The following is a 25,967-nucleotide window of genomic DNA, read 5'->3' on the forward strand; positions in this document are numbered from 1 at the left end:
CACATTATGTCATCAGCATAACAATGAGTGAAAAGTAGAATAAAAAATTGACTTGAATATCAGAATTTCTTAGTATTTGATATGTCCCCTTTTTGCTTTAAGAACAGCATGCACTCAAGCTTGCATGGACTCCACAAGATTATACAAAACCTGATGATCCATGTTATCTCAACATGATTTGACAAAGTTCCAAAAAGCATCTTGTTTGCTTCAATGGAAGCAAAGAAATCTGAACTTTAAGAACAAAGGAATTAACATGGTCAATGTCACAAAATTTGCTTATTTATTTAGTGACCTTGTAATAGTGCAGAATCTTAAATATTTCATATTAATTTATGTCAAATCGTTTCTTTGCTTTAAATTTTTCAAATCTACTTCCAGATTATTATATTTGAATCCCAGATTTTTAACGAGGTATCACACTTTTGGATTCCACTATACATGACAAGAAGGTTACAACCACTGATATATATATCGAACTGGATTGCTCATGACGTCATAACAGTGAAGCCACTGCGCCGCCATATTGCTATGCCCAAACATTCTAATGTCCCAATTGACATAATAGGAAATCATCTCATTTCAGCAAGTAAACATTAGTCATTCAATCAACGATTTTATATCTGAAATCTGCATGTACATCACTACAATGCAAATGTCCTACATATGTAATTATTTATTTAAACATTTTCTTAAAAAGCCCGAGAGAGTTATGTGTATCTGTATCAAACAGTATCCACAACTAACAAACGTCATTGGCGAACAGATCAGCTGAATATAAACAAGTTCACTGAAACTGAGGTAAGATATAAACAGACATATTCAGACTGATTTATTGTGAACATCGAAGTGTTTGTTTAGAGTTACTGGTTTTATGTTTATTTAAAAAAGTGCCTTTTTCTCGCAGTCAGCTGAATAAGAGCGCGCGCTCTCTCTCCCTCACGTGCAGCACCTGAGGGAGACATGCAAAGCAAAGCTGGTTCAAATTAAATGGATACGCTAGGTTTAAAAACAAACACGTATTTCTGACATGTATCCATGTATGACTACAGAGAGCACTTCAATATGAAAACAAGCAAATCCTGGGCATTTAAGGCGATTTAGAAATCCAGGTCTGACTTTTTTGAAGTCCTTTTCGGTGGTAAGCACATGTTGTTACCCTAAACAAGTACATATTACAACTTTTCCTACTTACATTACAACTGGTGGACAGTTTTCCCTCTTCCTTTGGTGATTGTTGTGCTGCACTGATAGGCTGAACACCAGGCAGGTGAATGCTCTGACATCGCGATTCACGTATATTTTCTCCCTCTCAACAAATATTATCCATAATGAGCAAATTAAACATGATTGTCACTAGAGGGCGAAATGCAACTGTCGTATCCGGAGGTCGGAGACGGTGAAATGGGTGCTTTTTCGCCTGTCAGTCATTGATGATCTATGACAGTTTGGGCATACCAAGATGGCCATTCGAACACTTCCGGTGGCTTCAACTCCTGCAGGCAGTTTACTGTTGCGTCAGCGATCCAGTTATATATATATATATATATATATATATATATATATATATATATATATATATATATATATATATATATATCAGTGGTTACAACCCTTCACCTACATAAAGCATGAAGAGCTTTTGCAGAACATGAGCATGAAATTGCAATCTAAGACATTTCCCAACCTGTTCTCCCACAGCGGTGCACATGACCTGATACGCATGTCGAGGTGGCCATGCTTTGGTAGGACTCAGTGCCTTCACGATAACACCCCCTGCTGGCTGGGCCTCGACATAACTATAGAAACGGAATGGGGCCAGGGGCCAGGGCTGAGGACCCCCCTCAAATGCAACCATACGAGATGAGCCCACTGAAAGCATAACCTCAGACACAAGCGACTGAGAGAAAGAGAGAGAAAGCAGGAGAGTACAATGTTACTGAGTTGAAGTGAAGTGCAAAATTCACTACAGGGGCAAATATGTGACCCTTTCTTTTGTCTGGATATATTAAATTGTTAAAAAAAAAATAAAAAGAAGAAGAAAAAACATTCATCAATACATCTCTTCTACAATGAACATGTTTACAATTTCTGCATTTAAAGCAATTTTCTAGGTGATGTAATAATATCTAGATGATGTAATAGTCCGGAGATTGTAAAAAAGAAATGAAAACTTACTGGCATTAGTAGTTTGGCAAATTGGCATAATAATCTTTTATTATTATTTCTGTAGAAAATAAGCAGTGAAGCAATTTAGAAGAAAAATATCATTAAAGTAAAATTTGAAAAACGTTTGTCCGCCGAAGAAAAGTCTGTGTGGCACAGGATTTTTTTTGTCATGTGACAAGTAAACCTTAAAACAGAGAGGACCCCTGTATGGACCCTAATCAGGTTTTTTTTAATGCCAGATTTTTTTATCCCCTTTTCTCCCAATTTGGAATGCCCAATTCTCACTACTTAGTAGGTCCTCGTGGTGGTGCAGTTACTCACCTCAATCCGGGTGGCGGAGGACAAGTCTCAGTTGCCTCCACTTCTGAGACAGTCAATCCACGCATCTTATCACGTGGCTCGCTGTGCATGACACCGCATGTGGAGGCTCATGCTATTCTCCACGATCCACGGCCAACTTACCACGTACCCCATTGAGAGTGAGAACCCCTAGTCACGACCACGAGGAGGTTACCCCATGTGACTCTACCCTCCCTAGCAACCGGGCCAATTTGGTTGCTTAGGAGACCAGGCTGGAGTCACTCAGCACAACCTGGATTCAAACTCTTGACTCCAGGGGTAGTAGTCAGCGTCAATACACGCTGAGCTATGCAGGCCCCATCGATTTTTTTACTTTTTATGAAAAGACTTGCTTTATTCAGGTCAAATGGACTGAAAATGACAACTCTATTTGTAAAAAATAATAATAATAATAATATTATATATATATATATATATATATATATATATATATATATATATATATATATATATACAGTTGTGATCAAAAGTTTGCATACCCTTGGAGAATTGGTAATATATGTACCATTTTTAAAGAAAACATGAGTGAGCAGGCAAAACACATTTATTTTATTTCTTATGGGATTCATTTTCAAATGTAGGTTATAACAGAATGGCACAATCATAAAACAAAACATGGCAACAATGAAAAAAATTAAATGACTCCTGTTCAAAAGTCTGCATACCCTTAGTTCTTGATACTGTGTACTGCCCCCTTTAGCATCAATGACAGCGTGCAGTCTTTTGTAATAGTTGTCTATGAGTCCCCAAATTCTTGCAGGTGGTATAGCTGCCCATTCGTCTTGGCAAAATGCCTCTATGTCATGCAAAGTCTTTGGTCGTCTGAGATCTCCCCAGAGTGGCTCGATGATATTAAGGTCAGGAGACTGTGATGGCCACTCCAGAACCTTCACCTTTTTCTGCTGTAACCACTGGAGGGTCAACTTGGCCTTGCACTTAGGGTCATTGTCGTGCTGGAAAGTCCAAGAGCGTCCCATGCGCAGCTTTCGTGCAGAAGAATGCAAATTGTCTTCCAGTATTTTCTGATAACATGCTGCATTCATCTTGCCATCAATTTTCACAAGATCCTCCATGTCTTTAGAGCCCATACACCCCCAAAACATCAGTGAGCCACCACCATGCTTCACAGTGGGGATGGTATTCTTTTCACTATAGGACTTGTTGATCCCTCTCCAAACATAGCGCTTATGGTTGTGACCATAAAGCTCTATTTTGGTCTCTTCACTCCAAATTACAGTGTGCCAGAAGCTGTGAGGCATTTCAAGGTGTTGTCGGACATATTGTAACTGGGCTTTTTTGTGGCATTGGTGCAGTAAAAGCTTCTTTCTGGCAACTTGACCATGCAGCTCATTTTTGTTCAAGTATTGTCGTATTGTGCTCCTTGAAATAACCACACCGTCTTTTTACAGAGCAGCCTGTATTTCTCCTGAGGTTACCTGTGGGTTTTTCTTTGTATCCCGTACAATTCTTCTGGCAGTTGTGGCTGAAATCATTCTTGGTCTACCTGACCTTGGCTTGGAATCAAGAGATCCCCGAATTTTCCACTTCTTAATAAGTGATTGAACAGTACTGTCTGGCATTTTCAAGGCTTTGGATATCTTTTTATATCCTTTTCCATCTTTATAAAGTTCCATTACCTTGTTACGCAGGTCTTTTGACAGTTCTTTTCTGCTCCCCATGGCTCAGTATCTAGCCTGCTCAGTGCATCCACATGAGAGCTAACAAACTCATTGACTATTTATACACAGGCACTAATTGCAATTTAAAGGTGTGGGAAATTAACCTTTAATTGCCATTTAAACCTGTGTGTGTCACCTTGTGTGTCTGTAACAAGGGTATTTAACCCTTGTTACAAGGGTATTTAAACTTTTGATCAGGGCCATTTGGGTGATTTCTGTTATCATTATGATTTAAAAAGGAGCCAAACAACTATGTGATGATAAATGACTTCATATGATCACTATCCTTTTTTTTGGGGGGGGGGGATTTTTCCCCTTTTTCACCCAATTTGCTTTTAAGTCCTCGTGGTCGCGTAGTGATTCTCCTCAATCCGGGTGGCGGAGGATGAATCCCAGCTGCCTCAGCGTCTGAGACCGCCAACCTGCGCATCTTATCACATGGCTTGTTGAGTGCGTTGCCATGGAGACATAGCGTGTGTGGATCCACGCTCAGCTCGCCACGCGCCCCACCAAGAACGAACCACATTATAGTGACCACAAGGAGGTTACCCCATGTGAACCACATTATAGTGACCACAAGGAGGTTACCCCATGTGACTCTACCCTCCCTAGCAACCGGGCCAATTTGGTTGCTTAGGAGACCTGGCTGCAGCACGCCCTGGGATTCGAACTAGCGAACTAGGAAACTAGGGACTCCAGGGGTGGTAGCCAGCGTCTTTTACCACTGAGCTACCCAGGCCCCCTATAATCACTATCCTTAAATAAAAGACAGTTTTTTGGGCATGATCAGTCATATTTTCAAAATCAATGCCAAAATTTCACAATTTCTGCCAGGGTATGCAAACGTTTGAGCACAACTGTATATATAGATATATTATAATCAAGTTGTATACATTCATGTGTGTTCAAGGTGCACAGAAAGTATTTTAGCATTTTTTTAATTGATGCTCAAGATCGTAATTTTTTATATCAGATGTTTTGACCTATGAAAAGGCACATTTTGTTCAGGTCAAATGAAGAAATTAGTTTTAGGCACTTGTGAAAAATGTTGCATAGTGAGGATTTCTTCAAAAATAATGGCATAATTAGTTTTCATTTTTCAATTAACATCATCCAAAGTCTAAAAAACATTAAAAAAAAATTAAAAAAAGATAAATCAATATTTGGTGTGACCAGCTTTGCCTTCATAACAGCACCAATTCTCCTAGGTACACCTGGACACAGTTTTTCTTGGTTGTTGGCAGATAGATTGTTCCAAGCTTCTTGGAGAATTTGCCACAGTTCTTCAATATATTTCGGCTGTCTCAATTGCTTCTGTCTCTTCATGTAATCACAGACTGACACGATGTTCAGTGGGGGTTTCTGTGGGGCCATGCCATCTGTTGCAGGGCTACATGTTATTCTGTTCTATTCTATTTGCAGAAGGAATGTTTGGGAGTCTAAAATGTATATTACCTATTGACACACTACAGCTAAAGATATAAATAACCATCTTAAGACAAATGTTTTTGTTAAACATCTTATGTGCCTTCTTAAGTCTTATATTAAGACTTTTGCACAGTACTGTATATATATATATATATATATATATATATATATATATATATATATATATATATATACACCTTGAATAATACGTCTGCAATAATAAAGTTGTGCACTTTCATGTGTATTCATGGTGCAAGGAAAGTATTTTAGTATTAATTGGTTACACCACTTTACATTTTTAGATTAAATAAAATCAACTTTTTGTAGAAAATGGTATACAGGTTTTTCAAACATAGAAGAAACCACCACGAACACAAAAATAACATTTCTAAGAACTTGGCACATGCATTTTAAACTATATTTTTAAAAGATTTCTCCTTGTGCTGTCATCTCTGACATCCTTATTTATCACTGAGCTGATAATGTCCTTGTTCAAGCTGTTGTTGTTTATTTCATTAGTGTGTGACTGACAAAAGCAAAGCACTGATCCATCACAATGTCCTGTTAAACTCCCATGAGTGTGCTTGACAGTGTTTGCCCTGGACAGGAGATCACTGTTGCTCTGTATGTTCACGACATACTACAGACCCATACATCATTGATCAGGAGAGCTCAGTATCACATTAATCTTCTCCTACACCTTAACAGTTCATTATCTTAATAAATAGCCACCATAGGGCTGATAAATTACACTTTATACAGACATGGCACTTGCCACAAATCATACACACACCCACAGCCATGCACACACACACATAAACAGCATACTTTAAGAGGGCTGTAGGCCACTAGTCTTGTCGTCTCACTGATGCTGCATGCCTCTGTTTCCACTGAGATAGTAACAACAGCGTGACCAGATGAAAGAGCCTTGAAATGGACCCCTCCACAGAATCCAGCACCTGGTGACAGAGACCCTTAGAGAAAGAAAGAGGGAAAGACACCACCAGTGATGAACATTTATTATTTTAATGGGTGATTTAATACTCTGACAAGTGACTATATTTTGTATATAATATAGTTTGTATGTAATTTCATCTCCATTGCATTATTTTTTTTTATTTCATTTTTACCTCACCCCCTTCTTTAATGTTCCCCTTCATTTCCTTTATTATTTATTGGGATAGTTCACACAAAACAGAAAGTTCTATCATCATGTACTCACCCTCATGTTGTTCCAAACCTGTATGACTTTCCTTCTTCCATGGAACACCAAAGGAGAAGTAGAATGTTAGTCTCAGTCACCAATTACAGGCAAATGACAGATGCCGTGAAAGTGCAAATATTGACTGAAACTAACATTCTGCTTAACATCTCATTTTGTGTTCCACAGAGTAAAGATAGTCAAATGGGTTTGGAACAACATGAGGATGACAGAATTTTTAGTTTTGGATGAACAATACCTTTAACTTTACCTTTTATATTCTGTATTGTCTATTTCAGTACTACAAATATTATTAGTACTGCTTATGCTTTTTCAATATTGTAAATGTTAACAATCATGCTAATAAAGCTTTGTTGACTCTGACAGGAAGAAAAAGAAAGGGAAAATTCATGTTTGGTGGTCTTGCTGTTGCTGGTTTAAATCAGATAGCAACAGTTAGATGTTAGGGTGAAGCATCATAACTAATCTGGCATGTGTGTGTTTTGCTGTACCACTAAACATTAAATAGAAGGAACACTAGATACTGTGCATATAGTCTCAACATAAAAAAACATATTTTAAAACAAAAGCCAGCATTTCCTTTTTTTTTTTTTTTTTTTTTGCTTTTTAGATTGCACAAGATGATGTAACATCTAAAGGAAGTAAGAAGAGTGAGTTGATGTAATTAAATTATTGATTAAAAGCAAGAGAGAGAAGAATAAAGCAAAAGGGAATGAAAAAGAAAAGGAGGTCGAAAGATGCAATCCAAGAGGAGATTTGAGCTTGTAATACTCAATTTCCATCACGGACAGTGAACAGCATGTTTACCTCATGGTTACATGAAATTTGGAACTCATAAAATTGGTGGCAATTGTTATCCTGGTTGAACTAATGCAAACTGTGTTGTAAATATGAGAACTCCTGGAATGTTTGCTGGGATTCACATTACTTCAAGTGCTTGCTTTACATGCCAGACAGCTGTGCAAACACGCACACACTCCAACCTAATGTTTACACACTAATGTACTAAGCAGATTACAGAGAGAGAGCCTATTGATTTTCCCAGTGCTTTAAACTGAAGCAGGAGAAATGAACTAATTAATCATATTTTAATTTGTGCGTGCAGTGAAGAGGAAGTCCCAAATAAAGGAGGGGGCAGAGAGAGAAAGAAGAGGGTGTCTGTGTGTGTCTGGGAGTAGATCACTTATACTTCATGTTCAATATGGCCTGAAGAAAACAGTTAGAGCAGGCGGATGAATATTGCCATCAGAATATTGAATATTAAAGGAATCAGCAGATGGTGGATGGATGGACTATGTACAACTGACACTTAACTGAACTTAACTGAACTTCATTCTCCTTGTTCACTATTACTTGGGCATAGAAGCTTAACTGAAGTTATAATTATATGGGCTGGAATCAAGTGTCACATTATAAAGCATTTCTATCTGTCGTTTTTATTTAAATTACTGCGATAAATTACGCAGTAGCATGACTGAAAACGTCATGGTTACTGGTGTAACCTCCGTTCCCTGATGGAGACGTTGGTGTCGATGTAGTGACACTAGGGGTCACTCTTGGGAGCCCGAGACACCTCTGGTCTTTGATAAAAGGCCAATGAAAATTGGCGAGTGGTATTTGCATGCCACTCCCCCGAACATACGGGTATAAAAGGAGCTGGTATGCAACCACTCATTCAGGTTTTATGCTGAGGAGCCGATATAAGGTCCGGCCATTTCAGCGGGTAGTTCAGCGTTGTGGCAGGAGGGACCAACGTCTCGTTCCCTCCATCTGTTCGCTCCCTCCCTCCTATCTGTCACTCACTCGACGTTGGTGTCGATGTACTGACACTAGGGGTCCCTATACAAAACGCCACAAGGCTGAACTGTGTTACGTGAACTGGCGGTGTGTGGTGGGCAGACTTGCTGTGTGCCTCATAGCCAGCACACCAGGTCGACACGTAACCTCCCCCAACACAGTTATGAGTGTCGAACGGCCCTTTTTGGGGACAAGTCGACTACCCAGAGATAGAGACTGGCTTAACCCAGTCGTGGCCTCTTTCCCCTTCTCTTTTTCCACTCCCTAAAAAAGAAGGGGGATTATCCGACTGGGCCGCCAGGTCTAGTCGGGGGGTGTCCCTCCCAAGGGGAGGACACCGCGGAGACCACACCTCGCCCCAAAAGGGGGGGGATATTTAAGTGGAAGAATACATCACATGGTCTTTCCAACCATGTGGAGAGCCTTCAAGGTAGATCCTGCCCAATGGGGGAGGAGTTACTACAACATGGAGACTGGGGCAGAGGGGCTCTGCCCAAGGAAGACGCAGTTTGCCAGCAGGGAAACGAGCTAGCGGAAGATATAGATCGCATGGGGTTAGCCTTACAGGGAACCGCCACATGCGGAGCACCTACCCCAGAATCGGGCTCTTAGTTAGCGCGTGTACTGGGCCGGCAGCGAGTCTCTCCGAAAACTCGACTGCCACAGGGCTCGGAGGAAGTCAACCAGGGAACAACTTTTGTGAACACTACTGGGAATTAACAGTGCACATCTTCAGCTCAAAAGGAGGTGGAAGGCGCTATGTGCAAGCAATACACCCAGCCGGCTATCCCGGGCTTATCCGCTTGTGTTGCATGCCACTACCTGGGACGAAAACGGTTCCACCTGGAGGTTGTAGAACCTTGCAAAGGTGTTGGGTGTTGCCCAGCCCGCTGCTCTGCAAATGTCTGTTAGAGAGGCACCTCTGGCCAGGGCCCAAGAAGCCGCTACACCACGGGTAGAATGGGCTCGTAGCCCTCCTGGGGGCGGCATGTTTTGGGCCAGATATGCCATAGTTATGGCGTCAATGAGCCAGTGGGCGATCCTCTGCTTGGAAACAGCGCTTCCTTTCCGCTGTGCACCAAAGCAGACAAAGAGCTGCTCAGAGACTCTAAAGTTCTGCGTGCGATCCAAATAGATGCGTAAAGCGTGCACCGGACACAGCAACGACAGGGCTGGGTCTGCCTCCTCCTGGTGCAGCGCTTGCAGGTTCACCACCTGCTCCCTAAAAGGAGTGGTGGGAACCTTGGGCACATAGCCCGGTCGGGGTCTCAGGATCACATGAGAATAGCCCGGACCGAACTCCAGGCACGTTTCGCTGACAGAGAACGCTTGCAGGTCACCTACCCTCTTGATGGAAGTGAGCGCAGTCAGGAGGGCAGTCTTCAAGGAGAGTGCCTTAAGCTCGGCTGACTGCAAAGCTCAAAGTGGGCTCTCTGTAGACCCTGAAAATCTACAGAGGTCCGATGAGGGAACGAGGCGCGGCCTGGAGGGATTCAGCCTCCTGGCGCCTCTTAGGAACCTGATGATCAGATCATGCTTCCCTAAGGACTTACCGTCGACTGCATCATGGTGTGCTGCTATGGCAGCAACGTACACCTTCAAGGTGGAAGGGGACAGCCTCCCTTCCAACCTATCTTGCAGGAAGGTAAGCACTGATCTGACTGCGCATCTCTGGGGGTCTTCCCGACGGGAAGAACACCACTTAGCGAACAGACGCCACTTAAAGGCATACAGGCGCCTCGTAGAGGGAGCCCTAGCCTGAGTGAACGTGTCTACCATCGCAGGTGGGAGACAGCTTAGGTCTTCCGCGTCCCGTCCAGGGGCCAGACATGGAAATTCCAGAGGTCTGGGCGCGGGTGCCGGATGGTGCCCCTTCCCTGAGAAAGAAGGTCCTACCTCAGGGGAATTTGCCCGGGGGGAGCTGTCGCGAGGAGCGTGAGGTCCGAGCACCACGTCTGGGTGGGCCAGTAGGGTGCTTACCAGGACGACCTTCTCCTCGTCCTCCCTGACCTTGCACAGGGTCTGTGCAAGCAGGCTCACTGGGGGAAAACGCACATTTGCGAATGCCAGGGGACCAGCTGTGTGCCAGCGCATCTATGCCGAGGAAGGCCTCGGTCAGGGCGTACCAGAGCGGGCAGTGGGGAGGATTCTTGGGAGGCAAACAGGTGCACCTGTGCCTGTCGAATCGACTCCAAATCAGCTGGACCACCTGAAGGTGGAGTCTCCACTCTCCCTTGAGGGTAACCTGTTGTGACGGTGCGTCCGTCGAAGTGTTGAGGTTGCCCGGGATGTGAGTGGCTTGCAGCAACTTGAGGTGCTGCTGACTCCGTTGGAGGAGACGGCGGGCGAGTTGTGACATACAGCGGGAGCGCAGACCGTCTTGGCGGTTGACATATGCTACCGCTGCCATGCTGTCTGTCCGAACTAGCACATGCTTGCCCTGGATCAACAGCCGGAACCTCCGCAGGGCGAGCAGAATTGCCAGTAACTCGAGGTAGTTGATGTGCCAACGCAGCCGCGGACCCATCCAGAGGCCGGCGGCTGCGTGCCCATTGCCAACAGCGCCCCAGCCCATTTGGAGGCATCTGTCGTGACCACGACGCGCCTGGAGACCAGTTCTAGGGGAACACCTGCTCGTAGAAACGAGAGGTCGGTCCAAGGGCTGAAAAGACAGACCGACCATAATGGCCACGCGGTGTGTCCCGTGGTGCCATGCCCGTCTTGGGACTCGAGTCTGGAGCCAGTGCTGAAGTAGCCTCATATGCATCAACCCGAGCGGGGTGGCCACCGCCGAGGATGCCATATGCCCCAGGAGCCTCTGAAAAAGTTTCAGTGGAACCGTTGTTTTCTGTTTGAACGCCTTCAAACAGGCCAGCACCGACTGGGCATGCTCGTTCGTAAGGTGCGCCGTCAAGGAGACTGAGTCCAACTCCAAACCGAGAAAAGAGATGCTCTGAACCGGGAGGAGCTTGCTCTTTTCCCAGTTGACCCGAAGCCCTAGTCGGCTGAGGTGTGAGAGCACCAGGTCCCTGTGAGCACATAACACGTCTCGAGAGTGAGCTAAGATTAGCCAGTCGTCGAGGTAGTTGAGAATGCGAATGCCCACCTCCCTTAACGGGGCAAGGGCAGCCTCTGCGATCTTCGTAAAGACGCGAGGAGACAGGGACAGGCCGAAAGGGAGGACTTGTACTGATACGCCTGACCCTCGAACGCGAACCGCAGGAAGGGTCTGTGTCGAGGAAGGATCGAGACGTGAAAGTACGCATCCTTCGGGTCTACCGCCGCGAACCAATCTTGATGCCGGACGCTCGCTAGAATGCGTCTTTGCATCAGCATCTTGAACGGGAGTCTGTGTAAAGCCCGGTTCAGTACTCGCAGGTCCAAGATTGGCCGCAACCCACTGCCTTCTTTCGGTACAATGAAGTAGGGGCTGTAAAACCCTTTCTTCATCTCAGCTGGAGGGACAGGTTCTATCGCGTCCTTCTGTAGGAGGGTAGCGATCTCCGCGCAAGGTAGCAGCGTTTTCGTCTTTCACCAAGGTGAAGTGGACACCGCTGAACCTGGGCGGATGCCCGGCGAAGTGAATTGTGCAGCTGAGTTGGACGGTCCGGACTAGCCCTCGTGATGGACTGGAAGGTGCAAGCCATGCGTCCAAGTTCCGCGCAAGGGGGACCAAAGGGACAACATCATCGGATGTACCGGCAGGTGGGGCCTCGCAGCGGGGCGGAGCTCGAGGTGCCACACCACGTCGTGGCCGTGCTGAGTCCGAGGACATCGAAGCACTTACCTGGCTCCTTGTGACCACCCCCGGAACAGTCTGGGACGGGGGAGGAAGAGGCCTGTCCTCGTGACCCGTGGAGACTGTCACATCGGGGGCAGATTTGTGCCACAGCTGGGCGTTCAGGGCGGGAGACCGCCGCTGGAGTGCCAACCTGCCAAATGGAGTGGTGGACGGTGGTCGTGATGCCAGCCGTACACACCGGATACTTGACCCAGGGAACAAGGAAACCACTCTTGCTGAGCTCTTGAGTAATGCAGCCACTTGGGCATGCAGCGCAATTAAATGCAAAAGGTAACAAAAAGACGAAGATCTGCTTACCAGCTCCACAGCAGCGGGTTTCGTTGTCCCTGGGTCGCCCGTCTGCTTCTTGCTGTGGGCTCCACACCGGGGCCAGGCCGAAGGGGCGGGCTGCGGCGGAGCTGGTGCAGTCACCGCAGTGGGATGCCCTTGGCAATGAGTAGATGGGGTGCGTGATCTTGAGCCGCGCCGGGGCAGGATATGCCGGCTAGCATCCATCTATTGCTCTACCATCGAGAACTGCTGGGCAAAGTCCTCGACGGTGTCGCCGAATAGGCCCGCCTGGGAAATGGGGGCAGCAAGGAATCGTGTCTTGTCAGCCTCACCCATCTCGACCAGGTTGAGCCAAAGGTGTCACTCCTGGACCACTAGTGTGGCCCGAGAGACCGCGCCGTGACCTCCGTCGCTCGGAGAGCGAGGTCGGTCGCCGGGCGAAGTTCCTGCATCAAACCCGGGGCAGAACTACCCTCGTGCAATTCCTTTAGCGCCTTGGCGGACTTGCAGGAGAGCCATGGCGTGCAGGGCGGAGGCGGCTTGTCCAGCGGCACCGTAGGCCTTGGCCGTCAGAGATGACGTAAACCTACAGGCCTTGGACGGAGGCTTTGGGCACCCGCGCCAGGTGGCGGCACTCTGCGGGCATAGGTGCACCGCGAGCGCCTTTATCCACTGGGGGATTGCCGAATAACCCTTGGCCGCCCCACCATCGAGGGTAGTGAGAGCAGGGAAGCTGAAAAGATCGGGACCAGGCAGTAAAAAGCGCCTCCCGCGACCTTGTCAGCTCTTCATGCACTTCCGGGAAGAAAGGAACGGGGCGGGGCGTGGCTTTGAGCGGCGCCGCGAGCCCAGGAACCAATCACCGAGCCGCGAGGGTTCAGGGAAGAGCGGTGAAATCCACTCTAACCGACGCTCGCGGCTGCCCGGGAAAGCATGTCGTCATCTCCGCGTCAGCCTGTGACTGGGCGATCGACCCCGAAGGGAGGAGCCCAGCTGAGGCTTCCGACTGGACGAGCCCGCTCTCTGATGCTGCGCTCGAGAGCTCATCACTTTCGCCGGCTCCGAATAAGAGGTCGAACTCGCCGTGAGACGAGCCGGTGGACTCACCCGGAAGCCCGATCGGGGCAGACGAGCGTGCTGGGGAATGGGAGGTCCGTGGGGGGATACCCGGCGGAGGCGGTCCCATTGGGGTCCCCAAATCGCCCCCAGTGCTAACCGCGCTGGCCTCTTCCCGTGGGTAAAAGGACCGAGGCGGGAGCCTCTGGGGTGGCTCGCTTTCTTACGAAGGCGAGCCGCGACCGCAACGTTGCCATGGACATATTCTCGCAATGAGAACATGACCATCCACGAACGCTGTCTCCACGTGAGCAGTGCCCAGACACGAAAGACAGTGATCGTGACCGTTAGAAGGCGAGAGATAACGAGCACAACCAGGAATAACACACAATCGGAAAAGCATCTTTAAAAAGACGCGTCTTTAAAAAGACGTTCCGTGTGTGTTCTCTTTTAGAGAAATATATACTCTTTTAGAGGGGAAAAATGCTCTTTCAGAAAATATACTCTCTAGTTTTTCTGCCGAAGCACCCAGGGCCATTCTCTGCAGTGCACCAGTGCAGAGGAGGGAGAAGCCGCTGAAATGCACCGTCAGATCCAGCAGAGGTGAATGAACAGTAGTATTCAGCTCAGTGAGCATGACCGTTCGGCTCCGAAGAGAAAATCTGAATGAGTGGTTGCATACCAGCTCCTTTTATACCCGTATGTTCGGGGGAGTGGCATGCAAATACCACTCGCCAATTTTCATTGGCCTTTTATCAAAGACCAGAGGTGTCTCGGGCTCCCAAGAGTGACCCCTAGTGTCACTACATCGACATCAACGTCGAGTGAGTGACAGATAGGGAACTACGCAGACTGCAAATGAGAATAAAAGCAAATGCTTTACACAGTCAACTGAAAAGATATCATTTGATAGAGATTACAATTGATAACAATGGTGAAAGTGAACAGAACTGTTTCGACATGTCTACAACATAAAGTGAACGCTTCACCTTTTTTTATCTCTATTATGATCTGCAAAAGTAGGTGTTCTTACTGATGTTACACATGTCCATTTGGGAATGAGAGCTAAAACATAGTTAAATCCACAGCATGCAATTCTCAATATTTATTTAAACATTTGGATAAGGATGAAAATACTATGAGTATCCTCACTCGCTACCTTGTGTCACTATTATAAGTGCCCCGGCAACAACTTTTACTATACATTTTGTTTATAAATCCAATAAAATTCTATTTAAAACTGTACAAACACACAGGACTGTCCATAGACTGACATTAGAAAAGAGCAAAAACAAGACCGGGAGGGATGCTGTACCTGGCACGTGTGTGAAGACACCAGTGGGTTCAGTGTGGATGTGCAGAGAAAGCAGAGAGCAGTCTGTGACTGGCACAAGATTTCTCTCCTCCAGCAGAGAGTCTCCACATTGAGGTTTGTGTATTGCACCAGTGCTCCTGTGAGTGTACGAACATGTATCAAAGTCACTGTGGGTCTGAGAGTAAGAGTCTGAGGGGTCCTGGATGCCCCACAGAGCCAAGGGAAGGTCTATCCTGTCCCCCACACGGCAGTCAGCCCTCTGGAGCATGAGCTTCATTCGGCCAGGCATCACAACCATCACCTGTACACAGAAAATGACAGAAGTATACAGTGGGGTCCAAAAGTCTGAATTCACATCGAAAATCTGGTATTCAAAATCGAATTTTACATGGAGATAAACAGAACATTTCAGGTTCCTTTAAACAAGCACAGTAACACACAATACTGCTTTTAATCTACAGTATGTACTTTATTTGAAATAAAGCAACATTTGACCAATTTAGAGTACATACAACAGGGGCCAAAAGTCTGAGACTACATTGAAGATATGGGATTCAAAATCGAATTTAAACCTAGAAATAAACTTTTAGAATATTTGAGATTCTGCACTATTTATAGGTCACTTATTAAAGGGATAGTTCACCCAAAAATGAAAATTTTCTCATCATTTACTCTGCCTCATCCCATCACTGATGTGTATGACTTTTTTCTGCAGAACACAAATTAAGATTTTTAGAAGAAGAGTTCAGCTCTGTAGGTCATCACAATGCAAGTGAATGGTGACCAAAAATGTTAAGCTCCAAAAGGCATTTAAAGGCAGCATAAAAGTAATCCTTAAGACTCCAGTGTTTAAATATATATCTTCAGAAGTGATGTGTGGTTGAGAAGCAGATCAATATCCAAGTCATTTTTACTATAAATCTCCACTTTCACTTTCTTCTTCTTTTGTTTTTGGCAATTCACATTCTTTGTGCATATTGCCACCTACTGGGCAGGGAGGAGAATTTACAGTAAAAAAGGAGCTTAAATATGGATCTGTTTCTCACCAAAACTGATTACATCACTTCAGAAGACATATTAAACCACTTGAGTCATATGGATTACTTTTATGCTGCCTTTATATGCTTTTTGGACCTTCAAAGTTCTGGCCACCATTCACTTGCATTGTATGGACCTACAGAGCTGAGATATTCTTCCTAAAAGAAATAAAGTCATACACAGCTGGAATGGCAGGAGGGTGAATAAATAAGGAGAGAACTGTCATTTTTGGGTGAACTATCCCTTTAAGCTAATATGTGATGTTGACCATGTTTGTATAACAGGCACTGAAGATCCTGAAGGTCTTTGAAACATTCTCAAATCATGTGGGAATTACATGGATCATCAGGTTTTGCACAAACTTGTGGAGCCCATGCCAGCTCAAGTGAATGCTGTCATTAAAGCAAAAGGTGGACATAACAAATACTAAGAAATTTAGATATTCACATTATTTTTCCTTTGCTAATAATATACTGTAATTTGTAATGAAAGAAACTGTATTCAATGAGAAAAATGCAAAAAAGAAAGCATTTTTACAAATGGAACCCCACTGTATATGCTCAAATGTATGTTAGTTTGCACAAATTTTACCTTTGCGACTGCTTTATGTAGCTGGTTTTTGGAATCTGAAGCATGAATTTCAGTCTTGCCCCTCCTTTTTCCTGCTAGGACCTCCCCTTTTACTGTTACTGTGGCAATTTCACTATCAGACACATCCCACGTCACAGAGCCACTACCTCCCTCCACCTAAAAAATACATAATCTATGAGAGCAAACAGTCATTATCCCCCAACACACGTACATGTACTAATATTGACTTTTACTCCACCTGAATATTGTGCTGGTAAAGCTTATTGTGGGGTTGCCATGGAAATGCAATAACAGAGGGCTGCAGGGTAAGGGGACTGTAGATATTCACTTCCTGTTGCGCTCTGATTGGTGGGACGACAGGCCAATTTTCACCATCCTATTTCATAACACATACATACACATGGATATTACCACAAAACAGTCAGGCAAACCGAAAGGCAACACCATAGCTTTCACTGTGAAAGTCTGACAGGAAAATTCTTAAGGATGATTTCCCTTGGAGGCAGTTTGGAAGGTTTTTCCTCCCCTTGTCTCATTAATATTATGGATGATTCTTATAAGAGTACAGGGATTGTCAGGAAGTTGCAGACCGAAACTAATGTGCAACGTTTCATCTCATCTTGCAGAACCTTAATTACTGCATGACGATTGGATTGAACTGCCCCCCTCTATGATGCGTTTCATCTTCTGCCACCATGGTGGCCTCCCACAAATGGAACATGCTGTCTTTTCCTTTATAAACAACAGGTTTCCCAGCACACCCCATGCCTCTCTTTACACTGTGTGTGTCCTCATTTCCTGCTTGCTGTCTCATCTTGCCCCCTCATGAAGGGCTCCCATATAGACCTGGAAACAGCTTGTGCCATTTATTTTAATAAGACTGAACTGTACTTTTGCATAATAGCTTACTGAACCCCTCACACTGAGCAACTGAACTGAATAAAATCCCAGAAGCAGGACATTTGACATTATGTCTTGCATCAGTATATGTTACATGACATCAGTATTGTGTAATTAAACCCATGGGCCAAAAAATTTACAAATCTTAATGGAATAGTTTACCCAAAAATGAAAATTCTTTCATCATTTATTGTTGTTCCAAACCCTTATGACTTTCTTTCTTCTGTGGAACACAAAAGGAGATGTTATGCAGAATGTTTTGGATTTACATCCTCAATCACTATTCAGTTTCATTTTATGGAAGAAAAAAATGCAATGAAACTGAATGGTGACTGAGACTAACATGCTGCCTAATTTCTCCTTTTGTGAAAGTGCTTTAATTGCTGGAGGTTGGCGAGTCTCTGTGCTGTTGATTGCTCAATAACTGTATACAACTGTAAACACTGTTTACAAAGTGCTGAAAAAATGGGGTATGTTGTAAATACAATGTATAGGGGTGCCACAATTGGGGGGGGGGGAATCCACCTCAAAGGGGGACACTCGGAAGAACGTACAGCAAAGCCAACAATCCTGTCGCTGGAAACTGCCAACTCTCATTGAAAATGAATGATTTCTGGTTGCCTGCGATGGACTGGCCATCTGTCCAGTGTGTTTCCCTGCCTTCGGCCCAAGACTGCTGGGATAGGCTCCAGCACTACCCGTGACCCTACATAGGACAAGCGGCTACAGAAGATGAATGGATGGATTTCTGGTTGCTTTCTGGCAGACAAATACTGTCAATGTGAATGCCATTTTAGTATGTACAGTACTGTTCAAAAGTTTTAGGCACTTATGATGTTTGACAAAAACACTTGTCTTAAGATGGTTATTTATATCTTCAGCTTTAGTGTGTCAATAGGAAATATACATTACAAATATACATAGGCTGTTCCAAAAGGTAGATATCTTAATTATGCTGCCTCCTAAGATATCTCGTTTTGGACAAATTTTAAGGTTGCATCATATGTATCCTTCCGCAGGTAGGCGATCCCAGAATGCACCGTTATGAGCTCGGTAGAAAAATAAATCCAAGATGGCGGACGAAACGAGAGAAATTTTGATTATAAATATACTTCTAATCCATTCAATACTGAAAAGGACAGTTAGACAATTGTTTAATTTCATAGAAAACTGACTAATTTACCCAAAATGTGTGTACACCATGCATATTTATGCTCATTAGCATATCACGTTTTTCCTCTTGCGTCACCTGTATTGAAATCAGTTCCAAGTTGAGTCTCACGTGCACTCCGTGTGAGGAGAGCAATTTGAATGGTGCGCAGACCTGTCGCCTATACAGAGCATTTCAAAACAGTGTCTTATGAGACATAATTTCAGTAAGGATTCTGCTATAGAAGACAGCTGCCTATGTAGGCAGGAGACACCAAGGCAGCTCACTTAGTTTTGGAACAGTCCCTTAGACTCCCAAACATTACTTTTGCAAATAGACTAGAAGAACAGATGGCATGGCCCCCACAGATCCCCCCACTGAACATCGTGTCAGTCTGAGATTACATAAAGAGACAGAAGCAATTGAGACAGCCTAAATAGATAGAAGAACTGTGGTGAATTCTCCAAGAAGCTTTGAACATCCTATCTGCCAACAGCCAAGAAAAACTGTGTCCAGGTGTACCTAGGAGAATTGGTGCTGTTTTGAAGGCAAAAGTGGTCACACCAAATATTGATTTAGATTATTTTTATGTTTACTGGACTTAGTATGAAGTTAATTGATAAATGAAAACTATTCATGGCATTATTATAAGTGCCTAAAACTTTTGCACAGCACTGTATATGTAAGCATGTTACCTCTGAGATGACGCTATAAAGTGAGGCCTGTATTAAGGTCTTTCCTGTCTTAAGGGTCTGCAGGAGGTGGCAGGAGGGATCAGAAGAAGAATCCACAGTCATGAACCCCTCAGTCTCCTCGACAACAATCACTGCATTCTGCACAGGAAGAAATGGGGTTCAAATTCAGATATTATGCTCCTGTCAGGTGAGAAAATGCAGTGGAGCAAACAGAGCATAAACTCATGACTGAGAAGCACAACCTGTGAAAGGTGAACCACATGGCCCTCGTTGTCATGGATACGGACAGTCAAATAATACTGCCATCCTGTCTCTAACACCCATATGTCCTCTTCCCCTTTTATACTCAATGCTTAAACAGACACACAGACAAATGCACATAAACAGACAATGTAAGTGCCCTCGTGAGGGTGCAGCATGGTGTGGGTTGCAGATCTTGCATGTGAGTTTATGTATGTACTCACTCATGTATCTGGGCTCCACCACATGTACAGTAGTGTGAGGGAGGTGGGAGATTATTTCAGGGGGCAGATCTGAGTCATCAGCTTAGAATCATAACAATATACTTACATGCCCTACAACAGGGGTCTTTTAATGACTTTGCGATGTAAGCATCAAAAACAAAGTATGTGAATACATTAATATGATAATAAACACGTCCTTATAGGCTTTATATCCACCAAGTCGTCCTTGACCTGAACACCCCATGCCCTACTACAACATACGGTTTTAGTGAAAAGCATAATTGTGTCAGATACTATTGTGCACAACGGTTAGTGCCGCATGACCCAGCTTGAGAGCGGTTATAGTAGCTGTGTCCCAGTCAACCCAGATGATGTCATTATACATTCTTCTTTTGTATCCATCCACAACCAGACTGTATCCCTCTTCAGACAGAGTGACCTCTACAAACAGACAGAAGAGTGAAATATTAAATGCAGGTGTTAGAAATTTAACCTATCTATCCTGATATATGCAATGTTGCGTTCATGTGACAGTATGCATCTGTTTAGAGGTGTGAAGCCATGTGGTTAGGGTGTCAATGTGTTATCACAAAGTTTAAGAGCCATTACCTTGACATATTAGTAGCCTCAGCTGTGCGTGTGAGGACACTGTCTACTTGAGTTTCTTGCATTTAATTGGCTTTAAATTGATGGTTCTCCCATAAAATACAATTGTCAACATTTACTCACTCTCACCTACAGGTGCCTTTTGAAACTTGTATGACTTTTGATTTATGACACCATTTTTAGTGAATCACTTAAATTTCAGTCAGTTCGTAACACTATAATCTATTGTATGATTTTAGACTATTCCATTTAAGACTCTGAATATAATGCATGAGTAGTAGAGACTTCTTTTATGATGCCTTTATGCTGAAAGCATATTTACTTTTATGGTATGGATGAAAGCAGCTCAGACATTCTACTAAACTTTTATTTTGCTGTTCCACAGAAGAAAGAAAGTCATATGGGTTTGGAACAACATGAATACCACTGAACATATCTGAATCAGTTTGTACTCTATATACTAGATGTGTGTTCTGTGTTCATACCAGTCTCCCCCTCTTGCTCTGTTTTCCACATATTGTATTTAATAGTCGAGCCTCGTAGCAGGTAGGTATCCCCTGCTGGACTCAGGTGTAGTCTGTCTACCACAAACAAAGTCACATTGGCTGCTTCCACATGCTAGAGACCCACACACACACACACATGCACACACAAACACGCACGCACACACACACACACACACTATTAGAAGTAATACACCATAATTAATATCCTAAGGATTGATTCAGGGTTCCCACATCTGAATTTCCATTACTTTTCACATCGATATTTCAAGGTTTTCATGACCTTGGGAACCCTGTTGATTGATCAATCCATAAATAAAAAAATAAGTATTTTGTACATCTTCATATGGTATGTTTGAGTGTGTCCATGCAGAATTTCTGCCTGGAGTTGCGTGTGCATTCATGCCTTATGCTCTGGGTGCATAAAAGACACTTTTACGAGTGCTGAGCCGCTGTGGATCCCATGCAGTAGCACATTCTCACCCCTCTCACCAGCATCTTCTAGAGCCAGGATATGAGGTTGAGTAATGTACCCAGAATCATGGTAACGCACAAACCTACAACATAACAGAAAACAAGACTTCACTCTCCTCTTGTACATTCACTATTTAGCCACAATCTTTTTATGTTGATTCATCATTTGCAAATATCTAGTGTCATGATGTACAGTATTATATGGCCAAAAGTATGTGGACACCCCTTCACATTAACAGGTTTGGCTATTCCAGTAATTTAATTGAAGACAAATCTCAAAACCGTCTGAGAGGGGTCCTGGGTAGCTCAGCGAGTGACTCCAGCCAGGTCTCCTAAGCAACCAAATTGGCCCGGTTGCTAGGGAGGATAAAGCCACATGGGGTAACCTCCTCGTGGTCGTGATTAGGGGTTTTCTCACTCTAAATGGGGTACGTGGTAAGTTGTGCGTGGATCGTGGAGAATAGCATGAGCCTTCACATGCTGTGAGTCTCCGCGGTGTCATGCACAGCGAGCCACGTGATAAGATGCGCGGATTGATTGTCTCAGAAGCGGAGGCAACTGAGACTTGTCCTCTGCCACCCGGATTGAGGTGAGTAACAGCGCCACCATGAGGACCTACTAAGTAGTGAGAATTGGGCATTCCAAACTGGGAGAAAAAGAGGATAAAATAAAAAAATTTATGGGAACCCTACTTTCTGTTCCTGCATGACAATGCCCCTGTGCACAAACCGAGGTCCATAAAGAAAAGGTTTACTGAGTCTGGTGAAGAAGAACTTGACTGGCCTGCATAAAGTCCATATCTGAACCCCACAGGACACCTTTGGGATGAATTGGAACACTGACTGTGAGCCAGACCCATCGCCCATCATCAGCGCCTGCCCTCACTGATGCTCTTTTGTCTGAATGAGACCAAATCCCAGCCGACATGTTCCAACATCTAGTGGAAAACTTTCCCAGAAGAGTGGAAGCAGTTAGGGTGGACCAACTCCCTATTAGTGCCAACGGCTTTGAAACTAAATGTTCAACAAGCTTAAAAGGGTGTGGTGTTCAGGGGTCTACACACTTTTGGTAATGTAGTGTATTCCTCCCTTTTCCTTTCAAAACCCTCTTTTTCACCTCACTGTCTGTATTGCTTCAGGCTCCTTTGCCAGCCACCAATTAAACTTCAAGCCTGCTAGACAGCTAAATGTATTTCCTGTGGATCAGGCCAAAAACAGATTGCAGTCATAACCTTTTCGACTAAAGGTATTTAAAACAAACTTATCTTAGTAAAGTGAAGCATTGAAATGTGCAAAATGAACAGTACCTTTAGTGTCAAACGCCTGGACAAATAATTGCAGGGGTGGGTCATCAGTATAAAGCTGTCTAGTGGTTGTGACAATCTGAATTCTTTCAATCCGATCAATGATGACATCACAGCGCAGAATGTGACCTGTCACTAAAACGGTAATAGATAAAGTCACACTTTGTATCCCTCGTGTTCTGATGAGATTGACTTAACTGTTTTTAAGTTTGGGGTCTCAGAAACAAAAAAATAATAGTAATTTTGAAATGACCTTTCATTCTTTTAATATGTTCATCTGAACTTATCAAAACCCAGGAAGCATTTTATTGGAGTTTTAACAATCTGGTGTATCTTAAAGGGATAGTTTACCCAAAAATTTTAATTCTGTCATAATTTATTCACCCTCATGTTGTTACAAACCTATATAACTTTCTTTATTATGTGGAACACAAAATGAGATCTTAGGCACAATGTTAGCATCAGTCACCATTCACTTTCATTTTGTGTTTCACTGAGGTAAGAAAGTCAAACAGGTTTGGAACAACATGAGAGTAAATGATGACAAAATGTTCATGTTTGGGTGTACTTCTAATTTATATGCACCTTATATAGTAAAATGGGTTCTGTTTGGGGTGAATTTGATCCCAACACATTTTATTTTTTATTTTATTTTTTTACAGTACAACAAATCCAAAAATCTCACAGAACATAAGGGATAACCAAGTCTTGTGGCTCTACTTTTTAAACAGTGAGTATTTTAATGTTTACTGATTGGCCCTGTTTACTTCCATAGTAAGTGCCTCACTGTAACCCAGATTTTTGGCAAGGGGCCAGTCGAAACCATGAATATTTCTTTAATGCAAGCAGTCAGTGAGGCAAACAGTGACTGCTGGCTGACTGCTTTCAGCATTTATCTGTTAATTAAAATCACTGTTCATTTCATATGCAAAAAGTGAATAGTGATTCATGAATTTCATTCTAACTGCTTAAAAAGCTCTTATGGCTCTATATGTCCTTTGGTAAACATGTATGTCCATTTACTACTCTCCCTCCCCTTCCATTCCTCACCAGGATCTTGTGCCTGGACCACACTATGAATAGGGACACCCTGGGGGGAGGACAGAGCTGACACCAAACACTGCTGACTACAGGAGGAGAGGGGCAGTGGAACTGGAGGGCTGACTGCAGAGAGAGGATACACCCTGACCCTGTCAGGTTGAGAGGACACCCTAAAGTCAAATAAACCATAAGAGCATTAAACAAATGATGACTGCATTGCTTGCAAGGCAAAAACTGTATTGAAATCCATCATACTTCTTTTCATTCTTTCATCTACACACATTTCTGCAAATATTTCATTGTTTCCTGTGTTTTATTATTTGTTTTGTTTTTGCACTGATAGAAAGTTGAGGCTATACACATCCAGGGATTGTTCACCCAAAAATGACAATTCTCTCATCATTTACTCACCTTCATGCCATCCAAGATGTGTATGACTTTCTTTCTTCTGCTGAACACAAACGAAGATCACATCTTAGCAGAATATCTCAGCTCTGTAGGTCCTTACAATGCAAGCGAATGGTGGCCAGAACTTTGAAACTCCAGTGCTATAATCAATGTCTTCTGAAGTGATCTAATCAGTTTTGGGTGAGAACAGACCAAAATATACCTAATTTTTTTACTCTAAATCTTGACATCTACAGTCTTCTTGCTGAACATGATTTCAAGCTCGATTACACTTCCTAGCACCATCTAGTGCTCCGCACATGTGTCAAGCACTAGGAAGAGTAATCAAACTTGAAATCAAGATCGTGCCTAGAGACTGCAATGGCAATATGTACAGTGATAAAGGAGTTGCATTTTGGTCTGTTCTCACCCAAAACCAACTGGATCTCTTCAGAAGACATGGATTAAACCACTGGAGTTTTATCGATTACTTTTATACAGCATTTACGTGCTTTTTTGAGCTTCAAAGTTTTGGCCACCATTCACATGCATTGTATGATGGACATACAGTGCTGAGATATTCTTCTAAAAAATCTTTGTGTTCTGCAGAACAACATGTGGGATGGCATGAGGGTGAGTAAATGATAAGAGAATTTTCCTTTTTGGGTGAACTATCCATTTACCAAATAGTTATAGGCTAATATGTAATAATATTAGCCTACAGGGCCTATATAGACCCCAGACGGTTTCATCCTTAATTCTGTAATTCAGAAAAGGCAGAGATCTTGCTCAACTGAGAAGCATACTGGTTGAATTAATCACAGATATTGAATTAATCACCTTTCAGACATGCCAGCAAGTAATGAGACTGAATGGCACGTTATGCTGAGCATGCTCCACAACCCCTGTCACTCACCATTTGTAGCATCCTCTCTGTGCTGTCAGTGTGATGTTCACAGGCACATGAGTGCTGAGAGGTAACAGCAGCTTGGGAACATTCAGTCTAGTCGACTGACTGAGAGTAATCAATGAGCTCATTAGCAAAACCCACCAAACTGCTCTCTCCTTCAACGGCATGTTGAAATTACAGCTCTACAGCAACACACAACTCAACACTGTTGATAGCTAAATAATTATTCTGAGAACATATAACGGAAACCAGAGACTACTTATGGAAATGTTAAGACCTAAATTTAGGGTAGCTGTCTTGCGCTGGTAAGCAGCAATTGTCGGTAGACTGACACTTGCCGCTGTTGATTTTTGAAACAATGTACATAAGATCACTGCGCTCGAGCACCCACGGAAATGGTCGAGCACCCACGGAAAAGCACGAGATATTCCCCATTAATTTTCTCCAAAGGCATTTATAATAATAATAATAATAATAATAATAATAATAATAATAATAATAATAACTATTTCTCAGGCTTGACCCAAACCAGAATAATTTGCAAAAATCGAGGGGAAAAAAAAAGAAGAAGGAAAAAAAAAAAGCGATTGGTAATTGGGAACTTCTCTGGACCCAGAAGAATTATTCGTTGGATTTTACGAGACAGAACTCTTGAATAATGAATTCAATACAAAACTTTGTTATTGAGCAGGCAGAGCATGCTCAATTACCACCACACTTTGAATGAGCAGGCAGAGCATGCTCAATTACCACCACACTTTGAATGAGTAAAGCCAATGTCTGTATTATTTAATAATAATAATAATA

At 43.5% G+C, this 25,967-nt stretch overlaps 1 protein-coding gene across 1 annotated transcript in view; it reads right to left on the minus strand.

Moving 5' to 3' along the window:
* The window catches only part of LOC127454569 (nuclear pore membrane glycoprotein 210-like), a 39,536-nt gene extending 14,209 nt beyond the window's left edge, over positions 1-25,327 (minus strand). Inside the window, exons 1-16 of the mRNA XM_051721857.1 lie at positions 25,167-25,327; positions 23,873-24,033; positions 22,826-22,957; positions 22,636-22,714; positions 21,452-21,602; positions 21,028-21,160; positions 20,231-20,377; positions 19,937-20,017; positions 19,715-19,824; positions 19,473-19,610; positions 16,966-17,103; positions 16,728-16,883; positions 15,267-15,399; positions 15,099-15,200; positions 6,465-6,610; positions 1,688-1,900 (exon numbers count right to left, since the gene is read on the minus strand). Of these exons, the coding sequence (XP_051577817.1) occupies positions 1,688-1,900; positions 6,465-6,610; positions 15,099-15,200; positions 15,267-15,399; positions 16,728-16,883; positions 16,966-17,103; positions 19,473-19,610; positions 19,715-19,824; positions 19,937-20,017; positions 20,231-20,377; positions 21,028-21,160; positions 21,452-21,602; positions 22,636-22,714; positions 22,826-22,957; positions 23,873-24,033; positions 25,167-25,327 (2,181 nt within the window). The remainder of the gene's footprint in view (positions 1-1,687; positions 1,901-6,464; positions 6,611-15,098; positions 15,201-15,266; positions 15,400-16,727; positions 16,884-16,965; positions 17,104-19,472; positions 19,611-19,714; positions 19,825-19,936; positions 20,018-20,230; positions 20,378-21,027; positions 21,161-21,451; positions 21,603-22,635; positions 22,715-22,825; positions 22,958-23,872; positions 24,034-25,166) is intronic.
* Between the last annotated feature and the right edge of the window lie 640 nt (positions 25,328-25,967).

Source organism: Myxocyprinus asiaticus, chromosome 16 (assembly GCF_019703515.2).
Source record: "Myxocyprinus asiaticus isolate MX2 ecotype Aquarium Trade chromosome 16, UBuf_Myxa_2, whole genome shotgun sequence".
NCBI lineage: Eukaryota > Metazoa > Chordata > Actinopteri > Cypriniformes > Catostomidae > Myxocyprinus > Myxocyprinus asiaticus.